Source organism: Ictidomys tridecemlineatus, chromosome 11, assembly GCF_052094955.1.
Source record: "Ictidomys tridecemlineatus isolate mIctTri1 chromosome 11, mIctTri1.hap1, whole genome shotgun sequence".
Lineage (NCBI taxonomy): Eukaryota > Metazoa > Chordata > Mammalia > Rodentia > Sciuridae > Ictidomys > Ictidomys tridecemlineatus.
The window spans coordinates 15,508,111-15,528,813 of NC_135487.1; the positions used below are offsets into that span (position 1 = coordinate 15,508,111).

Consider the following 20,703-nt stretch of genomic DNA (forward strand, 5'->3'; position numbering starts at 1 on the left):
GACTTCATCTGCTCCCACTCAACCCACTTACTGAGCTGCATCCCCTCTGCCTGGTGACTGTGCCTCCACAGTGCCATCTGCTGCAACACCGTTCCATTTGCTCTTCAGTAAATTAAGTACTTAAAATGCTGTCCCTAGGTATCCTGGCAACTAATTTGGAAAGCTGTTCAGATGGCACCTTTAAATTTTTATTTATTTATTCATTTGTTTGTTTTTGTAGTGTTGGAGATAAAACCCAGAGCCTCAGGCATGCTAGGCAAGCACTCTACAACAGAGTCACACCCCCAACCAAAACGGCATCTCTTTCTATGACTACCTTCTCTAAAATACAGTCCCCACTCATTTCCCTTGCTTTATTTATTTTTGTATTACTGGGAATCAAACCAAGAGGCTTGTGTATGCTAGGTGAGTGCTCTACAACTGAACCATATTCCCATTTATTTATTTTGAGACAGAGTCTCACTAAGTTGCAGAGGCTGGGCTTGAATTTGTGTTCCTCCTGCCTCAGCCTCTGATCACTGGGATCACTGGTGAGCGCCACTGTGCCATCCCTATTTTTCTTTATTGGACTAACTACCACCTGATCTGGTGTATGTCATTATCATCCAGCTCCTCCCCAACCATTATATAGCTCAACAAGGACAGAATTTGTCTTTTTCTGTGTGTGTGTGTGTGTGTGTGTGTGTTGTAGTTGCACACAATAGCTTTATTTATTTATTTTTATGTGTCGCTGAGAATCGAACCCAGCACCTCACACATGCTAGGTGAGCACTCTACTACTAATCCACAGCCCCAGCCCCTGTCTTATTCAGTTTTATGAAGGCACAGAAGTTAGTACTCAACAGATTTTTGTTAAATGACTCAATTAGCTGGTAGTCTTTACCCCCATCCCACTTTCCTTTGAGTTCTTGTTCCATTAATAGCTTACTTATCTATCTAACAAATTACTCACCTCAGAAATCTGAATTTCATAGGTCCTTAGTCTTTTGGTGGGGTAGGAGGGGTTCTGGGGAGGAAACAGGGCTTATTCCTTATCCTAAATCACTCATGGAAATATTTGCTAGTTACCTGGGACCTGGACTGAAGTAAGAGTAGAAATGGGGGCCTGCCCACTTCTTTTCCCATTTTGGTTCTGTGCCATTCTAGGAGGGTCTTTGTGCCCATGTGTGGCAATCCCCCCAAGCACTGGGGGTACCCACAGGCAGTTTGATCTGCATTCAAGAGAATGAACCTGGAGAAGAGGGTTGGAAGTAGACTGTTGAGGCAAAGAATTGCAATGTCTTAAACACTCGCAGTTTGTGATCTAGAAGGAGTGAGGAGGAGGATCCCTGCAGGGATACATTCCCTTGGCCCACTGGAAAAGGTAAAGCTAGAAGAGGGCCAAATCAGGGCTTTCTACAGAGAATGGCCCAAGCTGGGCATGGCAGTGCACGCCTATAATCCCAGCGACTCAGGATGCTGAGGCAAGTTCAAAGTCGGCCTCAGCAACTTACGGAGGCCCTAAGCAACTTAGTGAGACCCTGTCTCAAAATAAAACATAAAAGGGTTGGGGATGTGGCTCAGTGGTTAAGTGCCCCTGGGTTCAACCCCTGGTACCAAAAAATAGAGGGGGGGGCAATGGGAAGCTCTATTGCCTTGGTCAAATGGTAGTGTTACTGGGGAAAAAGCCAAACCCTAATAAAGGGTGGATGTATTCAAATGAAGTGAAGTCCAGAAAGTATGCTTCTCCCCTCACTTCCCAGGAAACAGAAGACGGAAGTTACATGCTTCAAGAGCTAAAGTATGGAAATTTAGAAAAACTTGGGTAAAAATCTTATCAGAACATTAATTTTCATTAAAAAATTGTTGGTTCTTTGGAAGGCACTATTCAGAGGATGAAGAGTTTCTCTTGGGGCTGGGGCTGTAACAGCTCAGCGGAAGAGCACTTGCATGAGGCACTGGGTTCAATCCTTAGCACCACATAAAAAGGGTAAACAAATAAAATTAAGGCATTCTGTCCATCTACAACTAAAAAAAGAAAATTTAAAAAAGAGAATGAAGAGTTTCTCAAAAGACTAGAAATGGAACCCATATGACCCAGTTATACCACACCTTGGTATTTATCCTAAAGAATTAAAGTCAGCATATTATGATACATGCATATCTATTTTTTTAAGCAGCACAATTCACAATAGCCAAATGTGGAACCAACCCAGGAGTTTACCAACAGATGGTTGCCTAAAGAAAATGTGGTATATATACACAATGAGGTTTTATTCAGCCACTAAGAAGAATGAAATTATGTCATTTGCAGGAAATGGACAAAACATTATGTTAAGCAAAATAAGCCAAATTCAGAAAGTCAAGGTTCACATTTTCTTTCATGTAGAAGCTAGAGAGAAAAAAGGGGTGGGGCTCATGAAAATGGAAGGGAGACTAGTAGAATACAGGAAAGGGATAGGGGGCACGCAGAGGAGAAAAAGAGGGATGGAGGAATGAAACTGACTAAATTATATTGTCATATTGAGTGCAAGTACAAATACGTAACAATGAATCCCACTGTTATGTATAATTATAATGCACCACTAAAAAGCTGCTGTGAGGGGGGCTGGGTGGTGGCTCAGTGGTGCACTCGTCTGGCACGTGTGAGGCACTGGTGCCATCCTCAGCACCACATAAAAATAAATAAATAAAGGTATTGTGTCCATCTACAATTTAAAAAATATCTTTAAAAAACTACTGTGAGATTTAAAAAATAAATAAATAAAAAGGGAATGAAGTCAGGCACAGTGGCACACACCTATAATCCCAGCCGCTCAGGAGACTGAGGTGGGAGGATCCAGATTCAAGGCTTGCCTCAGCCACATATCGAGGCTCTAAGCAGTTTAGCAGGACCCTATCTCAAAATAAAACATAAAAAGGCCTGGGGATATGACTCAGTGATTAAGCACCCCTGGATTCAATCCCCAGCTCCAAAAAGAAAAGACAAGACAGAAATATTTGCAAATAATTTACCTATTACAGCATTTGTGTCCAAGAAAAACAAGTCTCTTCTAACAAATGGAGCTGAGAAAACTGGATATCCATGTAAATGAAACTAGATCCCTCTCTCTCACCTGCACAAAAGTCAGATCAAAGTGGATCAGAGGGGCTGAGGTTGTGGCTCAGTGGTAGAACCCTTGCCTAGCATGTGTGAGACACTGGGTTCGATTCTCAGCACTGCATATAAATAAATGAATAAAATAAAAGTCCGTCAACATAAAAAGAAATATTTTTTTAAAGTAGAACAAATACCCAGGAGCAAAACTTTGTAAAACTACTAGAAAAAAACAAGGTCAACACTCCAACCTGTAGGCACAAGCATTGACTTCCTTACTAAGACTCCTGAAGCTCAAGAAATAACAGCAAGAACCAGTAAGTAGAATGGCATCCAATTAAAAAGTTTCTGGGGGCTGGGGATAGCAAGCTTGCCTGGCATGCGTGCGGCCTGGGTTCGATCCTCAGCACCACATACAAAGATGTTGTGTCCGCCGAAAACTAAAAATAAATATTAAAAAATTCTCTCTCTCTCTCTCTCTCTCTCTCTCTCTCTATATATATATATATATATATATATATATATATCTTTAAAATAAAATAAAATACATTAAAAAAAAGTTTCTGCACAGCAGTTAAGAAAATGAAGAGAGAGCCTACATAATGGGAGAAAATCTTTGTTCCTACTCCTCCAACACAGGATTAATGTCCAGAGTATAAAAGGAACTCAAAAAACTTAACAACAGAGCTGCTGGGTGCGGTGGCACGTGCCTGTAATCCCTGTGGTTTGGGTGGCTGAGGTGGGGGAATAAAGTTCAGAGCCAGCGCTAAGCAACTCAGTGAGACCCTGTCTCTAAATAAAATACAAAATAGGGCTGGGGATGTGGCTCAGTGGTTGAGTCCCCCACAAGTTCAATCCCTCATATCAAGCAAAAAAATATTAATATTAATATTAATATTAATATTAATAACAATAAAAACAGGGCCGGGATGTAGCTCAGTGGTAGAGTGCTTGCATAGCATTGTGAAGTACTGGGTTTGATCCTCAGCACCACATATAAATAAAATAAAGGTCCATTGACAACTAAAATATTTTTATTAAAAAAAAACGAATAACCCAATCAACGAGAATATGAACTAAACAGACCCTTCTCAAAAGAAATACAAATGACCAACAAATATAAAAGAAAATGTTCAACATCCTTAGCAATCAGTGAAATGCAAATCAAAACTACCTTGAGAGTTCATCTCATTCCAGTTACAATGGCAGCCATCAATAATGCAAACAATAATAAATGTTGGCAAGAATGAGGGGGAAAAGGAACACTTATATGTTGTTGCTTGGACAGCAAATTAGCACAACTACTGTGGAAATGAATATGGAGCAAAAGACTAGAAATGGTGGGGTGCAGTGACTTGGGAGGCTGATGCAGGAAAAATGACAAGTTTGAGGCCATCCTGGTCAACTTAGCAAGACCCTGTTTTCAAAATAAGAAATAGAGCTAAATTATATTGTCATATTGAGTTGGGTTTGGTGTCACATGCCTGTAATTTCAGAGGCTCAGAAGGCTGAGGCAGGAGGATCAAGAGTTCAAAGCCAGCCTCAGCAAAAAGCAAGGCATTCAGCAACTCAGTGAGACCCTGTCTCTAAATAAAATACAAAATAAGGCTGGGGATGTGGCTCAGTGGTTGAGTGCCCTTGAGTTCAATCCCTGGTACCTAAAACAAACAAACAAACAAACAAACAAAAAACCCAAACAACAACAAAATAAAAACAAAAAAGGACTGGAGGGGCTGGGGTTGTGGCTCAGTGGTTGAGTGCTTTTCTCACAAATGTGAGGCACTGGGTTCGAAAATAATAATAAATAAAATAAGTCCTGGAGATATAGCACAATGGTAAAAGCTCTGCTGAGTTCAATCCCCAGCACCCCCCACCAAAAAAAGAAAAAGACTAGAAATGGAACTACCATGTGACTCAACCACATAAAATAAACTGCTTGGTATTTATTCAAAAGAACTAAAATCAGCATACTGCAGCAAAACATGCATATCAATGTTTACAGCAGCACAATTCACAATAGTTGAGTTATGGAACCAGCCTAGGTATACATCAACAGATGAATGAAGAAAGAAAACGTGGTATATCTACATGATGGAGTTCTAGTCAACTGTAAAGAAGAATGAAATTATGTCATTTGCTGGTAAATGGATGGAACTGAAGAACATCATACCAAGTGGAAAAAAAAAAAAGGCCAGACTCAGAAAGTTCAAGTGTTTCCTCTCATGTGTGGAAGCTATAGAGAAAAAAGCAATAAAAAAAGATTCTCTGGGGCTGGGATTGTGGCTCAGTGGTAGAGAGGGCTTGCCTTGCGTGCATGAGACCCTGGGTTTGATCCCCAGCACCACATAAAAATAAACAAATAAAAATAAAGATATTGTGTCCATCAACAACTAAAAATTTTTTTTTTAATCCCATGAAAATAGAAGGGGGAACAGCAGAGGAAGGGAATCAGATCAAGGGGGAGATGGAGGGGAAGGAAAGGGGAAGTACAGGGAATGACATCAACCCAATTATGTTATGTGCATATATGAATATATCACAACGAATCTCACTTTTATGTACAATATAATGAACCAATTTAAAAAATAAACAGAAGGACAACCAGTAATGGAAGGAGATACTGGGGAAGGAAGACATACTGGGAAATGAAATAAAGCAAATTAAATGCATGTGCAAATATGTCACAATGAGTCCCACTATGTATGATTATAATGTGCCAATAAAACAGTCAAAAAATTTTGGTTGAAGATGGACACTATATCTTTATTTTTACTTATTTATTTTTATATAGTGCTGAGGATTAAACTCGGCCTCATACCTGTGAGGCAAGCCTAGCTACAGTGAGGCTTGTACCACTGAGCTACAGTCTCAGCCCAATAAAAGCATTTTTTAAGAGGATTTGTGTCTAAAATATATTAAGACCCTCAAAACTCGATGAAAATAACAAATGATCCAAAACTTCCATTAGATTCATAAAGGAATTTGGGTCCTCCCCCAAATATTATTAACCACCTATTTATGTACTGGACTTGGAAAATTCAGATTAACCAAATGTCAAACTGAGCACCTGGAGCTTAGAATCCTGCCCAAGCTTGTTGAACTGGGAACCTGCCATGCAGCATGGTTCAAAGTTATAGAAAAAGGCTATTCCCAGATAGGCTTTGGAAGGTCCATGACAATGATTCCTCATTAAATACTGGAGCAGTCAGGTGTGTGTGTCTGTTCTTATCTAAGCTTTAAGGGAAGGTTTTGATGTGTCACACCATCTCCTCTTCTTGCATAAGGTCCCACCAGATGCACCAATGACAGAATCTTTTGTTTCATGAGTAGCTTGGGTTGATAAATCAGAAATAATCACCAGCCCTGTTAAAAGGGAGGGAGGGAGGGAGGAGAAGGGGGAAGGGAGAGAAAGGAAGAAAGAAAATGAAGGTGTACATTTTATTTTTTAAAATTTATTTTTTAATTGTAATTGGACACTTATTTTACTTACTTATTTTATGTGGTGCTGAGCATCGAACCCAGGGCCTCACACACGCTAGGCGAGCACTCCACTGCTGAGCCACAACCCCAGAAATACTTGTTACCTACCTGCTCCAGGTCAAACATTGGCTAGAGGTTGAAGAAACAGGGGTGATCAAGATACAGTAACTTCACGAAGGGTATTAAACTTTAGTGAAGACAAAAAAGTAAAGAGGCAATTACAAAATAGGGATAAAGTACATTGGGATAAACCCGAGAAAAAATAGAAAAGGAACACCTGATCCCATCTTATGGGATCAGGAAAGATCTGCTGGAACAAGCCAGGTTGGAGACCCAATGAATGAGTAGGAGATGGCCAGAAGGAGAGTGGACAGACAGATGCAGCTGGTGTGCTTTGAGGCAGGAAAGTGGGGGAGAACTCGAGGTGGGGAAATCAGATCTTGGACAACCTTCTCATAAATCACACCAAAGGAGCCTCACTGTTTGCTGTGTGCAAAGGCAAGCACAAGGTGATTTTATTTTTAAATTTTTGTTTATTCTTTTGCAGTGCCGGAGATTAAGACTGGGACTTCCTGCTACACCGGCTCCCCCACCCCTTCTTTTGGTGCAGGGATTGAACCAGGGTCACTTTACCACAGAGCTACATTCCCAGTTCTTTTGAGACAGAATTGCTAAATTGCTGAGGCTGACCTTGAACTTGTGATCCTTTTGCCTCAGCCTCCGGAACTGTACCTTGACCATTTTTTTTTAATCTCCTCACCCCACCCTCAGTGCTAAAGATGTAATTTAGGGTCTTGAGAGAGTTTTACACAGAAGAGTGGCATAAAGGATTTTGCCTTTCAGAAAGATCATTAGAGCTGCAACTAGAGAAGAGACAGGGATCAAACTAGAGGGGACTCATTAAGAGGTTCTTCCAGTAAATGAGATGTGGCCCCAGTGACAGTCTGAGTAATTGCTTATACTCTGAGTCCCATTATCTCATTTAATCTTTGCAACTCAATGAGGTAGATATAATAATTTCCTATTTATGGATGGCGAATTCAAGGAACAGAAAAGCTAAGTAACTGCCCAAAGTCACAAGGCAAGTGGTGGCAGTAGAGAGGAGGAGTAGACAGATTTGTATGGACAGGACTGAATGGATAAAGATGCAATTGATATTCATTACTGATTTGGGGAGAGAGGCTAAAGGCAGGAGTTACGGGTGATATGCAAGGGTCTAGCTCGAGTAACTAGGCAATTACTGAGTTAAGAAATACAGGAGAGGGCTGGGGATGTGGCTCAAGCGGTAGCGAGCTCGCCTGGCATGTGTGCGGCCCGGGTCCGATCCTCAGCACCACATACAAAGATGTTGTGTCTGCCAATAACTAACTAACTAACTAAATGTTGAAAAATTCTCTCTCTCTCTCTCTCTCTCTCTCTCTCTCTCTCTCTCTCTCTCTCTCTCTCTCAAAAAAAAAAAAAATAAGAAAGAAAGAAAGAAATACAGGAGAAGTAGGAAGTTGAGTTGGGGTTTGATTTCAAGGTGCCCAGATAATTCCCATCTGAGGTTGTTCAGGAGGCAGCATGTGAGATGCAAAGTGAGCTGGGTGCTGTGGCACATACCTGTAATCCTAGCAACTCTGGAGGCTGAGGCAGGAGAATGGCAAGTTCAAAGCCAGCCTCAGTAATTTAGTGAGGTCCTAAGGAATTCAGTGAGACCTTTAAAAAAAAAAAAGTGGGGGGAGGGGGGAATTGCTCTGGGTTCAATTACTACTAAAAAAGAAAAGAAAATTTACTCCTTGGCTATGTCTTGCTAATGATCTTTAACAGTCTTTCTTATCTTTAAGTCTGCTACAGATAAACAAGGCTACCACAGAGGTGGGTGTTAGTGAACAAGCTCTTCCCCCAGGGCATGGGAACTCCTATGTGGACTACACTAACTTCTCAAACACTAGGAAGCCATTTAGCAAATAATCATCTTAGTGCACTTGAGGTGCCCTAATGACTTGCAAACACAGCTCTAACCTACCTCTAGCCTCCTAGAGGACAATTCACAGAGAAGGAAAAGTGCTTTGATAATAACAACAATGACCAAACAAATACCTTCAGAGAGGAGGCTTTTGAGTTACTCTGGGGGCAGGGGCGGGGTGGGGTGGGGGGGGAGACTGATGTTTGTTTTTCAACTTTTTAATTTTTAAAAAAAATTTTTACTTTGGGTTGGGGACGTGGCTCAAGCGGTAGCGTGCTCGCATCGCATGCGTGTGGCCCGGGTTGGATCCTCAGCACCACATACCAACAAAGATGTTGTGTCTGCTGAAAGCTTAAAAAAATAAATAAAAATTCTCTCTTTAAAATTTTTTTTTTACTTATAGTTGGACACAATACCTTTATTTATTTTTTTACATGGTGCTGAAAATTAAACCCAGTGCCTCATACATGCTAGGGAAGTGCTCTACTACTGAGATGACTGCGGTCCCCCCCTTTTTTCACATATATGTGACAGTAAAGAGTATTTTGACATATTGTACATACATGGAATGTAACTTCCCATTCTTGTGGCTGTACATGATTCCTTGATTCCTTTAACTTTCCTTTCTAGCAATAAAAAAAATGGTGAACATACAGAAAGGAGAAACAGGTTTTGCTTTGTTTTTGGTGCTAGGGATTGAATCCAGGACCTTATACTTGCTTACCACACTCTCAAGCACCAAGCTTCATCCCTCCCTCTCCCACTTTATTTAATGAGATGGGGTCTTGCAGTGTTGCCCAGGCCTCCAACATCTGGGCTGAAGTGATCCTCCAGCCTCAACTTCCCAAGTAGTTAGGACAACAGGTCCCTGCCACTGCATCTATTGACAAATATGTTTTAAAAAACATTTTTATAAAATTTCTTTTTTTCCAACTCTTGGCTGTAGGGTTAATTTTTTTTTTTCATATTTGTATTCTGCCCCCTACCTTGCCTAGGCTGGCCCTCCACTGAAAAAGAAAGATTTCTTAAGAGAAAATTACTTGTAATTTTAAAGTTGTGACCACACCCTAGTAGTACATAATCACTGCCTTAGGCAAACTGTGCTCCAGCATTGTGAAGAGACAACCTTTGTGTGTGAGACAGAACTTAGTTCTGGGAACCCAGTCCTAGCTCAGTAGATTGCTTTCGTCTTCTTAATGCATACCCCCCAAAATCTCCTTAGAGCAACAAGGCCTTCTCCCATTTTTCCTTTTGGATGTGTTTTTCCTTTTTCTTAAGTTAATGAGTCATCCACACCAAGTACTTCCATGTTGCTTTGCACCAGCATAACCGTCACAGGAAACAGGTTACCCTTCACAGATTTTTTGCGTCTTCTCAAGATATGGCAATATCTAGAGGGCTCAAGACACTGTACTCCCAAATCCCCACAAGAACATCTGTACAGTGTCTATACAAAAAAAGCACCAATGTCAAGATGGTCGTGCCCAATTTTAATGAATCTGATGAAAAGCCTTTATATGCATGAGTGAATTACTAAAATAATTCTCAGCTGTTTTGATTTTTAAATTGTAGTTTTAATTATAGAGTATTGTTAGAATAATACAGATGTCAATTGACACTAGGATAACTGTGACCAATACCATAAGGGAAAATGCTCTACAGATTTACTGTTCATTCACTCTCCACATCCATGGAAAACAGGCACAGGGTGTTCATGTGCAGAAGCAGCCAGGGACTTGAGAACAGAAGCCAAGCAAAACCATTAGCCAAGAGGGTCTGATGCAGGACTTCTGCACCCAGTTCAGCACAGCAAATGGGTAACAATGGGCAGAAAGAGGAGACAGGGCTGTGTGGCCCTAGCCCTTTTAACTTCCCCACTGGAGCATACACGTATGAAGATGGGCGGGCACCCAGAAGCTTTTTCTTGAGCCCTTCACCTCTAAGAAGCCAAAGGCAGCAACAGGCACAGGTTGGGGTAAGGTAAGAAGAGCAGAGTAAGAGAAGAGTGTGAGATGCAGTTAGGTCACAGAGGTGCCGAGTTCTATGCCCACTCCCAGGGTGACACTTGTAGTGGATCAACGTAGCACCAGAATGCTGAAATCATTAAAATCATCAGCAACATTGATACAGGAGAAGACATACTTGAGTTTAGTTACCAAGAACATACAAGTCACCTGACAACTAAAATAGGAATTCTCACAGTCTTCTAGATTTTGTATAGAACAAAATAACATGCTCCCTGCCCCACGTTCGTTTTAAATATGAAGAAACCCCCTTGGAGTGGTTTTTTCATTTTCTTACTTTTGATGTGTTGTCATTTGCAACTGATGTGATCCCACACAGTGGTGGGTCACAGTAACTCACTAGTACAGTCTCTGCCCCAGAGAGACCAATGGCTGGGGATTGAAACCAGGACCTTGTACATGCTTAGTGCATACCAGTCCTAAAGAGATATGGCGAATTTTTTTTTTTTCCAAATGTTACAACATTCACAAGAAAGCATGGTAGAAACACACTGGGACCTTCTCAAAGGAAAACATTCCTTATTCCAGCCCTACCTCCTGGGCGCTGGTTCCTTCCCATCCCCCACAGACTTGCAGAAGTATCAATATTTAGGTTATTTCTTAATTTCTACTTGGGCTAAGAGATGGAAAACTGATTCTACTGGGCTTAAATGGGTCCAACTCTTGCTTTTAGGTTGGGAGGATAAAAACACATTCCTAGTAGGTTTACTAATTCCTTCTGACTAGGCCAAAGAAGTCTTCATTGCCATTGAAGATAATGCAGTCTGAGAATAGGACAATAACGTTATTGTCCAGTTGCTATCTCTCCAATTGATGGAAACATACAAACAAGTGCTGTGTTCTATACAAAGACAAACCTTACAGGACGGTGCAAACATGAGCACTAGCATTTAAATTTTTTTCCATACAAATGAAAAAAAAAAGGACATTTCTCACAAATTGGAGTTATGTCTGTAGTTCTGTTACATGATCCACACCACCCAAGAACATGCTAATTCTTTGAAAATTCAGTTACCACTACTAGTAAAACCAAAGGAGTACACATTTCACTGTACAGAGACATGCCCTTAGCAAGCTAAGATAAACATTAGGATGTGGCCCTATCAAACCCTAGAGTTAGCAGTTTAGGGAGAATTGATCTTAAAGATTAGAAGGGGAAGAATACAGAAATGGCCTACATTCCTTAGGAAGGGACTCTGTGCTTCCTTCCCGTAGGGGTTCGGTTCCACTTACTCCTTTCACTCCACCATCACTTATGGTCCTATCTTTCCTTGAAGATATTTTCCCTACAATATTCCATACAATGATTCCCAAAGAAAATTCATAAGCCTGATTAACAGCAATTACAACAGTGGGCACCTCTTGCTAAAGTCACCACCATTGATGATGGGTCTTGGTCCTCAAACCCATGTCTCATTTTTCCTTTCACACTTGTATCTACAAAGACACAAGCTTGTTTCAAACAAGTTAATCAGAAACAATGAGAAGGAGAAAAGATTTGATCATTGCCTTCATCATGCAGAATCCTGCTCTCAGGAAGAAGGAAAGATGCAGAGCGACTCAAGGGAAAGCCCTTTGGAGGGGAGGATGTGTGTGCCCTCTACTCTGGTGTGTGAACACGGGTGGCAATTCAGGCCAAGTCTGGTTGCCTTTTTCCAAAGCAAACTTGACCACCCTATTACAGTCCACATTTCCCCTAGCAGAGATTTTGGGCCCTGGATGGTAGAAGTAACCTTTAAAGATTTACTCCAACCCCAGGCCTGAGCATTCACCAGCATTTGCCCCTGGTCTTCAGAGTTCCAGCTATTTGCAGGACTGAATTTGATGAAGTAATCCATTGAGTGAATAAAAACTGAGTGAACGAAAGTCTCTCTTTTGGAGGAGGGATAAAGTTTCAGAGCTGTGCGTCTGAATTTCATAGTGACGGTCTTCTTGGATGCTCTAATTAGAGCCTACAACCAGGAAAGTCAGCAGGGTAAAAGCAGCTCGGCCTCAAGCGAGCTCACAGATGTGAACTGTACCTTCAAAGGAATGGCTTCTCAGTCATAATTACAGGACTTAGTCAGTATGCACCCTCTTGTGTTTAATAAGGGCTGAACTCCGGCTGAAACTCTTCTCGCACTCGGTACATTCATAGGGCTTCTCTCCGGTGTGGACCCTCTGATGCGTGATGAGGTTGGAGCTCTGGGTAAAACCTTTGCCACACTGCACGCACTCGTAGGGCTTCTCTCCCGTGTGCGTTCTCTGGTGTTTGATGAGATCCGACCTTTCGCCAAAGCTCCGCCAGCACTCGTTGCACTCGTAGGGCTTCTCCCCGGTGTGGATCTTCTGGTGCGTGATGAGGTGAGAGCTGCGGCTGAAGCTCTTCCCGCAGGCATTGCACTCGTAGGGCTTCTCCCCGGTGTGGGTGCGCTGGTGCTGCACCAGGTGCGAGATGCGGCTGAAGTTCTCGCCGCACTCGTTGCAGTGGTACGGCTTCTCGCCGGTGTGCGCCCTGCGGTGCCGCACCAGGTCCGAGTTCTGGCTGAAGTTCTTGCCGCACTCGTCGCACTTGTAGGGCCTCTCCCCAGTGTGCACGCGGTAGTGTTTGATGAGATCCGACCGCTCGCTGAAGCCCCGGCCGCACTCGTTACACTCGTAGGGCTTCTCGCCCGTGTGCGTCCGCTGGTGCTGCGCCAGGTGCGAGCTGCGGCTGAAGCTCTTGCCACACTCCTCGCACTCGTACGGCTTCTCCCCGCTGTGGGTCCTCTGGTGCTGGATGAGGTGGGACAGCCGGCAGAAGCTCTTGCCGCACTCGCTGCACTTGTGCGGCTTCTCGCCGGTGTGGATGGTCTGATGCTGGATGAGGTGCGAGCTCCGCCCGAAGCTCTTGCCGCACTCGCTGCAGTCGTACGGCCGCTCCCCCGTGTGCGTGCGCTGGTGCTGAATGAGGTGGGAGCTGCGGCTGAAGCCCTTTCCACACTCGTAGCACTTGTAGGGTCTGTCTCCCGTGTGGGTCTTCTGGTGGCGGTTAAGGTCGGAGATCTGACTGAAGGCCTTTCCACAGTGGGAGCATATGTGATAGCGGATGCCCGCGTGGCCCTCTTTGTGCACGAGCAGGTCGGTGACTTGTTGGAGAGGATAGCTTACCCACTCTTCGGCTGTCAAATCCCCCCACTGTCTTTCCGACCTGTCCCCGGTTCCAAAGGCCTCTTCCCCTTCAGGATTTTCCTCAGCATTCCCAACGGGTCTTTCAGATGTGGTCCCAAATTCAACATCTTCGCTAATCTCTTGCTTTGGATTCACTTCGTTCTCGCTCCTGATGTCAAAATCTGTAATAAAGCATAAATAATGAGACCGGAGATTGCACTGTGGGCAGTTGCTACACTTAAGTTCTTTCTATTTTTTTTTTTTTAATGCCGGTGATGGAACCTAGGGGCACTTAACCACTGAGCCACATCTCCAGCCCTTTTTTGTATTTTATTTAGAGACAGGGTCCCACTGAGTTGTTTAGGCTCTTGCTAAGTTGTTGAAGCTGGCTTTGAACCTGTGAGCCTCCTGCTTCAGCCTCCGGAGCCGCTGATATTACAAGCATGCCCATCACGCCTGCCCAGCTCTACACTAAGTTCTTTACCTGCATTACTTCACTTATGATCACAGCCATCCTGAGAGGCAGGTGTTAGGATGATCTTAATGAATGAGAAAGCCAAGACCCTGAGACAAGGGAAGTGACTTGCCCAAAGTCACAGCAGTAAATGTTAGAGACAGAAAGTCGGATAAAAAGTTTATGCTCTGGTTAGGGGTTGTGCAATCCCAGACACTTCAGAGGCCAAGGCAGGAGGAATCACAAGTTCCAGGCCAGCTTCATCAATATAGTAAGGCCAGAACCAATTTAGCAAGACCCTGTCTCAAAATAAAAGAAAAAGATCTGGGGGTGTAGTTCAGTGGTGGAGTGCTTGCCTAGCATATGTAAGCCCTGGATTCAATCCTGGTACTGCAAAAAGAAAATTAGGAAGTTCAAATGTTTTGTATTACTGCAGTTAATGGTTCATTATAAAAACTTTACATATTTTTGGTGTTTTGGAAGATCAAAACAACTATTAACGGAACATACAAAAGACTAAATCAGAATTTCTAAAAGCCAAGAACCTAGATATTTTATGTATGTATGTATTTTAACTTGTCAAGTTTTCATCATTACCATCATATAATAATATTTATTCAAAAGCATCTGCTAGGTTGGTATGAAGAAAAATGAATTTTTAGTTATCTGTGTCATATCTTAGTTAACAAAAAAAGTGCTAACTGTCACTTGCTATTTTCCAGCGGCCTTTTTAAGTGAAAATAGATGTGAGAACATGGAGAAGGCAAAAAAGATGTTTGAGAATATTCTTCTTTTGTGTGTGTGGTGCTAGGAATCAAACCCAGGGACTCTTTGAGCTACACCCACAGTCCTGCATCAGAACATTCTTGGCATTGACTGACTATATTACACGTATAGATGTACAGTTCTCCAATGAAAATAAAAAACACAACCACTGTCTGAAAGAATTTTCTACCCAAACACTAAATTTTCCAAGCTGGGTTTCTTTCTTTCTTTCTTTCTTTTCTCTCTTTCTTTTTCTTTTGGTACCAGGGATTGAACCCAAGGGTGCTTTATCACTGAGCTACATCTCCAATCCCTTTTTTAATATTTTATTTAGAGACTGGGTCTTGCTGAGTTGCTTAGGGCCTTGCTAAGTCACTGAGGTTAACTTTGAACTTGTTATCTTCCTGCCTCAGTCTCCCAAGATGCTGGGATTACAGGCATGTGCCATTGCACCCAGCCCAAGTAGATTTCTTAGTATATTTTTCTTTTTCTTTCTTTTGTTTTAAAGAGAGAGTGAGAGCGGGAGAGAGAGAATTTTTTTAATATTTATTTTTTAGTTATCGGCGGACACAACATCTTTGTTTTGTATGTGGTGCTGGGGATCGAACCCGGGCCGCACGCATGCCAGGCGAGCGCGCTATCGCTTGAGCCACATCCCCAGCCCTCTTAGTATATTTTTCATAAAGGGATTAGTAAATATTCTGGGAGAAAAGGTCCCGTGGATAAATTAGTTTGGTAAATGTTGCATACACTAGTCTCTCATTAGGAATCCACAATGCCTAATAACACATTAAAGATTCTGAGGAGTCCTGAGATAAAGAAGTCTTGTAAATATTATTTAACCCTCTCCCAAGGTTATTTGGAGAAGAAACCAGCTTTTTCTTTCGGTGCTTCTGTCCTTCTAATAAGCACTCCTTGTGCCAGACCACAGGAATGCAAATTTAAACTTTTTAAGATTTTCATTTCTTGTTTTTGTTGGATTGAGTGAAATATTTGGGTTAAAGACATGAGAGGATAACATTATTTATGGTTGCTTTTCTACAAAAGGGATCAAAACAACTCGGGACCAGAGAGAAAGCCCAAATTAAGAAGAAACCCTCAGGTTGTCTTTTGTGCTGAGAAAAGTCATGGGATCAAGATTTTTTTTTTAAGAGAGAGAGAGAGATATGAGAGAGAGAGAGAGAAACTTTTTAAATATGTATTTATTTATTTTTAGTTCTCGGCGGACACAACATCTTTGTTTGTATGTGGTGCTGAGGATTGAACCCGGGTTGCACGCATGCCAGGCGAGCGCGCTACAGCTTGAGCCACATCCCCAGCCCAGGGATCAAGATTTTTGAAAAGTGGATTCATTCTAACAAATGGCAGATGACCTAGTGAAGCATACACACTTGCTAACTTCTGTCAAGTCCTAACAGGAGACAAAGTGAGTCCAAAGACTGTTCAGTTCTAGGATAAATTGTTTATTCTAGTTACACCCAGACCAAAATACAGCTGGAAGAGAAAACAGATTTGCAGAACATGAAAAAAAAAATGGAGGCTGGAGATACAGCTCTGTGGTAGAAGCACTTGCCTAGCATGTGAGATGCCCTGGGTTCCATCCCTAGCACTGCCAAAGAAAAGAGTCAGACGGACAGACAAAATGAAACTGCCTCCGCTAATAGAATTTGTGATCCCACTATTTCGGGATACATCTGGAACATTTCACACACTCACCCTGACACATCTCTAGACAAGAACTTATTCAGACAAAGAACCTGAGGCAAGGCTGGCGCTCTGCAGCCAAAACAAACACAAATGGTGCTTCTGCCCTCCCATGAACCTAGCTTAGAATCCCTCATCTTCCAGTGCCCTAGAGTAAAAGCACCATTTACAGGGGCATTTATATCCTGGCAAGCACCATTATGCCAGACCTGTTTGGTTAGGGCTCTGTACAAACAGGCTGGAGAATGGCAAATGACTCAGGGCACAAGAAATCTGAATGTTTCTAAAATGTGCAAAATCATTTCTTTTTCTTTTCAAATATACGATCTGCATGTTTCCACATTCAAAGATTGCCTGAACACTCAACTCAAGCCAATATCCAATTAAGTGACTTAAAAGATCAAACAACTAGGCTCTGTTGGAAAGCCAAGCCATTCTGACATAGTTTCAAAAACGCTGGTGTGAAGACAGGTAGAATCCTTACTTACCTAGTGAGACAACATTTCCATAATTCTCCTGCATAACATCCCTGTAAAGGTCTCTTTGTGTAGGATCCAGAGGTCTCCATTCTTCCCTGGTGAGGTACATGGCCATATCTTCAAATGTCACAGGTGCCTGAAATCACACAATGCTTCCTCACTACTTGGTATCAAGGAGGTTAGTAACAGTTTTTCTTCCTGAAACTAGAGACATGGTTGGAAATGTCCAGGAGGTAAAAGGCATTGAGTCTCCTCTGTAAAGTCCAAAAAAGAATTAAACAACCAGGAAAACACACGTGGTAACAAAACAAAAACCGAACTGCTCTGGTTCCATAGCTGGATACCCCTGCCCTACTTGGGGGATCTTATCCTCTAGCCATGCCTTTTTGAGAACACAGATAACAATTTCATCACTCCATAGCTTTACATACAATGTTCCTCTTTCTCTTGAAATATCTTTTCCAGACTAGTGAAATACTGCCATTCATTACGGTTTTCTTCGTGCCGCCGCCCCCCACCCCCGTTCTGCGCCGCTCCGCCCTCGGATGCTCCAGATAGAATTAATCACTCCCACTTCTGTTTCCACACCACAGCACTTTGTTGCTACGGCAAACACAGCACTTATCACGTTGTATCACGGTTAACCGGATGCGTCTTTCTCCCAGCAGACTGTGAGCAGGCGAGGTAGCTCCCGTCCTGTCCATCTGTAATCCCCCCAGTACCTAAAGGCATACAGCAGGTGTTCAATATATGCTTGTTTGCGGCTGTATTAGCCCAGCAGTAGGCCCCTGGAGATAGAATAACGAAGTGAACGAATTACTAACCCCAGGGAATTCCCCACAGGGACTTGCGGAGCGGAGAAATGCCGGACGAGGTGGCTAAGCAGACTCAAGGTCCGAGGAACCACCCCCGGCTTACCTGGGACCCTGCCATGAGCAGGGTGGCTGCCATCTCGGGCACAAGGGTTGACCTCCCGGGAGAGACAGCAGGAAAAGCAGCTAGCAGACAGCGCTGAAGGAGGCGAAAAGCAGGGCGTGAGGCACTGCAAATAGGCCCTGCCCACTCCCCAGGGCTGGAGTTAGTTCTGGCCAAGAGGCGTGCGGGGAGGGCCCTGGACCAGGGCCGGTCACTCTCCTCCCTGATCCCAGGGCATGACCCGCCCTCTATGTCTCCGCCACCACCGGATGGAAGCAATGCCAGAATCGACTAGGACAGCTCCAGGGTGGTCACTCCCTGGTTGGGGGTCTAGGCGATGCTGTCTCAGGGAGGAGGCTCCTCAGCCCAGCCCACAGAACGCCTTCGCTCTTCCAACTCGAGGCTGGGTCCTTTCCGGCAGCTGCCTCAGCCAACCAGTGATCAAAGCTTGCAATATGCCCTACCAATCAGATGCCGAATACTTGGCCCGCCTCCCGCAGCGTGGCCCAGCACCTCTATCACGCCTGCGCCTACCCGGTGGCCTGCCGGGACTTGTAGTTCCACTTCGGCGTACAAAGGCCAGTCAGAGGCCAAGAGCCGAGGAGGGAAAAGAACAAAAGGGTGAAGAAGGAAGCGTGTCCTCCTAGCTAGGGCGGAGTACCTCCCGCTTTCTTCTTTGGAGACCACAGCCAGGTTAAACCAGGGATGTTGCCTTGCTTTCCTTCACGTCCCTAGAAACTTCTCTTGAGTCACATCTCATTATCCGCAAAGTCGGACTTGATTTAGGTGCTGGCCTGGGCTCAGTTCTGCTGGGATTATCTATCCCTCATTTGACAGCACCGGCCAGAGTGAAAAGCAGTAGCCGCCCACTCCCTCGGGGAGGGCGCGCTGGAACTTTGAGCCCCGCCTACGCACTACACTTCCCAGCTTGGGAGCTCGCACCCTGCCCGTATGCAGACTACATCTCCCAGCAGCACCTGCGGAACTCGCACCCTATGCGCACACAGACTACAAGTCCCAGCAGCGCGTGCGGCACTCGCACCCTGCGCACACGCAGACTACAATTCCCAGTCGGCTCTGCGCTACTCTTCTGCGCGCGAGTGCGGTCCGGTGCCGAGCATGGGGTGTGCGGGCTTCGTCGCTGTTAACCCTCTAGGGGCAACCAACAGCGTCCTTCTAAAGAGGGCGCCTGTTGAGAGACAAGAAGCGAAAATCCTAAAGGAAATCAGACGCAGGGGTGAGGATAGGGCGTGTGAGGAGGAGAGAGCCAGGCCCCTGGGCGAGGGCGGGCGGTCCTTATCATCCTGGAGGGTTTGTCTGCTGAAAGGGTTTCTGGAGGCCTCGCTCACCGAGGGGACCCTGGGCCTCTGAGAGCCTGAGCCCAGCGGGTCCTCAGGATGCTAGCAGTCATTGTGAAGGTAGGAAACAGCAAACCCGAGTTGGGGACCAACAGACTTACCTCCCGGCCTGCCAGATATCCATTAGATCGCCGGCTGCAAGATCCGAGAGGCCCCAAACATCCCAAAGCCGCAGAGTTTTCTCCGACCTCTGATGTGCTGAAAGATTCTGGCGATCGCTGGTGGATTCCGGAGACCAGACCCACAGACCGACCTCGAATCCGTAGACTTGCAGGCAAAGCCCAGGAATCATTGGCTGATCCCGAAGACCTCCGTGAAACCACAGGCTCATAGGCACATCTCCGAGGCCAAGACAACCGGCCAAGAAAACCCACTGCCAGCTAAGCTGCGTTCAGCTGGAGCTCCTCCGAACGGACCGACTTGCAGCCTTCCCTTTCCCCAGCTAGGATGAGGGAATTAGACAATGGAAGTCGAGCACTAGGCAAAGCAGGCATTCTGCATGGGGAAGAGCTCCGAGCTCTCTGTAGCCTTGGAGAGGGAAGTGATGGAAAAAGAATATAGCAGCTTATTAGGGACTCCCACCCTCTTCAAGTTATAAATATCCCCAGAACCTTGGCTACGTGCCCGGAAGCCTGTTGTCTCTAACTGTACAGGAGACTTCTCTGCCTGGGCTGGGAAAGGGGCTTTTCTTTTGTTTTGCAGATACATCCACCCACTGAGGGACTTGAATTTTTTTTTTTTTTTAAACATGACTCCAGGCCATGCTTTTATTACTGAGTGTCCTGTTCCTGGTGCCCAGTTATTTATGGTTAAATTACTCAAGTGTCTAAAAAGAACTATTAGGACCCTACCCAGGCATAACGCAGCATCTCCCACTCCTACTCCTCTGCCAACCCCCAGCTGGGGTTAGAGGTTGTTTAAATACCACAGAATTGTACCATCCTGTCCCACCTAAAATTTTAAATCTGGACACCAAAGAAGTTGGCATCCTGGAGGGTTCCCAAGAGACAGCATCCGTGGAGTGTGGGCATCAAGGTCAGACAGGTCTGGGTTGGATTCCAGGCTGCATATCAGGAAGTCATTTACTCTGCCCAGCTCATTTCCTTTTCTGTAAAATGGCAATAGTCATACCCCGGGGGAGTCGTGAGGACTGAGATGACTTAGATCCACACAGGTCACTCAGGTGATAGCTGTGATTATTAATTCAACCTTTGGTGGCAGGGGAGACTTCCATAAAGGCCCATGGGTATATTCAGTGGCCTTGAAAGTCTGGGAAATTAAGAGTGGCCCATGGCTGTGAGCATCTGGCCTTCTCCTCACATTGTTTTCCTGCTGGAAATTCAGCCTGGAAGTTGGGCCAGTGGTGGGTTC

The 20,703-nt window shown here is 44.2% G+C and overlaps 1 protein-coding gene and 1 long non-coding RNA gene across 3 annotated transcripts; one reads left to right on the top strand and one right to left on the bottom strand.

Moving 5' to 3' along the window:
* Positions 1–10,056: 10,056 nt before the first annotated feature.
* On the bottom strand, positions 10,057–19,563 carry Znf436 (zinc finger protein 436). Of its 2 annotated transcripts, XM_040288094.2 has the most exons (4): positions 19,434–19,558; positions 17,978–18,070; positions 17,069–17,195; positions 10,057–13,839 (listed from the first exon to the last, which is right to left on the bottom strand). In XM_040288094.2, exons 2-4 carry the CDS (start codon positions 18,008–18,010, stop codon positions 12,587–12,589), a joined length of 1,413 nt encoding a protein of 470 aa, XP_040144028.1. In that variant the 5' UTR covers positions 18,011–18,070; positions 19,434–19,558; the 3' UTR covers positions 10,057–12,586. The 2 variants fall into 2 exon arrangements, with proteins under 2 accessions (XP_040144028.1, XP_005317641.1); XM_005317584.5 differs by lacking the exon at positions 17,978–18,070 and having other exon boundaries at positions 19,434–19,563.
* On the top strand, positions 18,617–19,947 carry LOC120890666 (uncharacterized). Its single transcript, XR_005735024.2, has 2 exons — positions 18,617–19,211; positions 19,449–19,947. It is a non-coding gene; the product is annotated as an uncharacterized LOC120890666 (long non-coding RNA).
* The last annotated feature ends 756 nt before the right edge of the window (positions 19,948–20,703 follow it).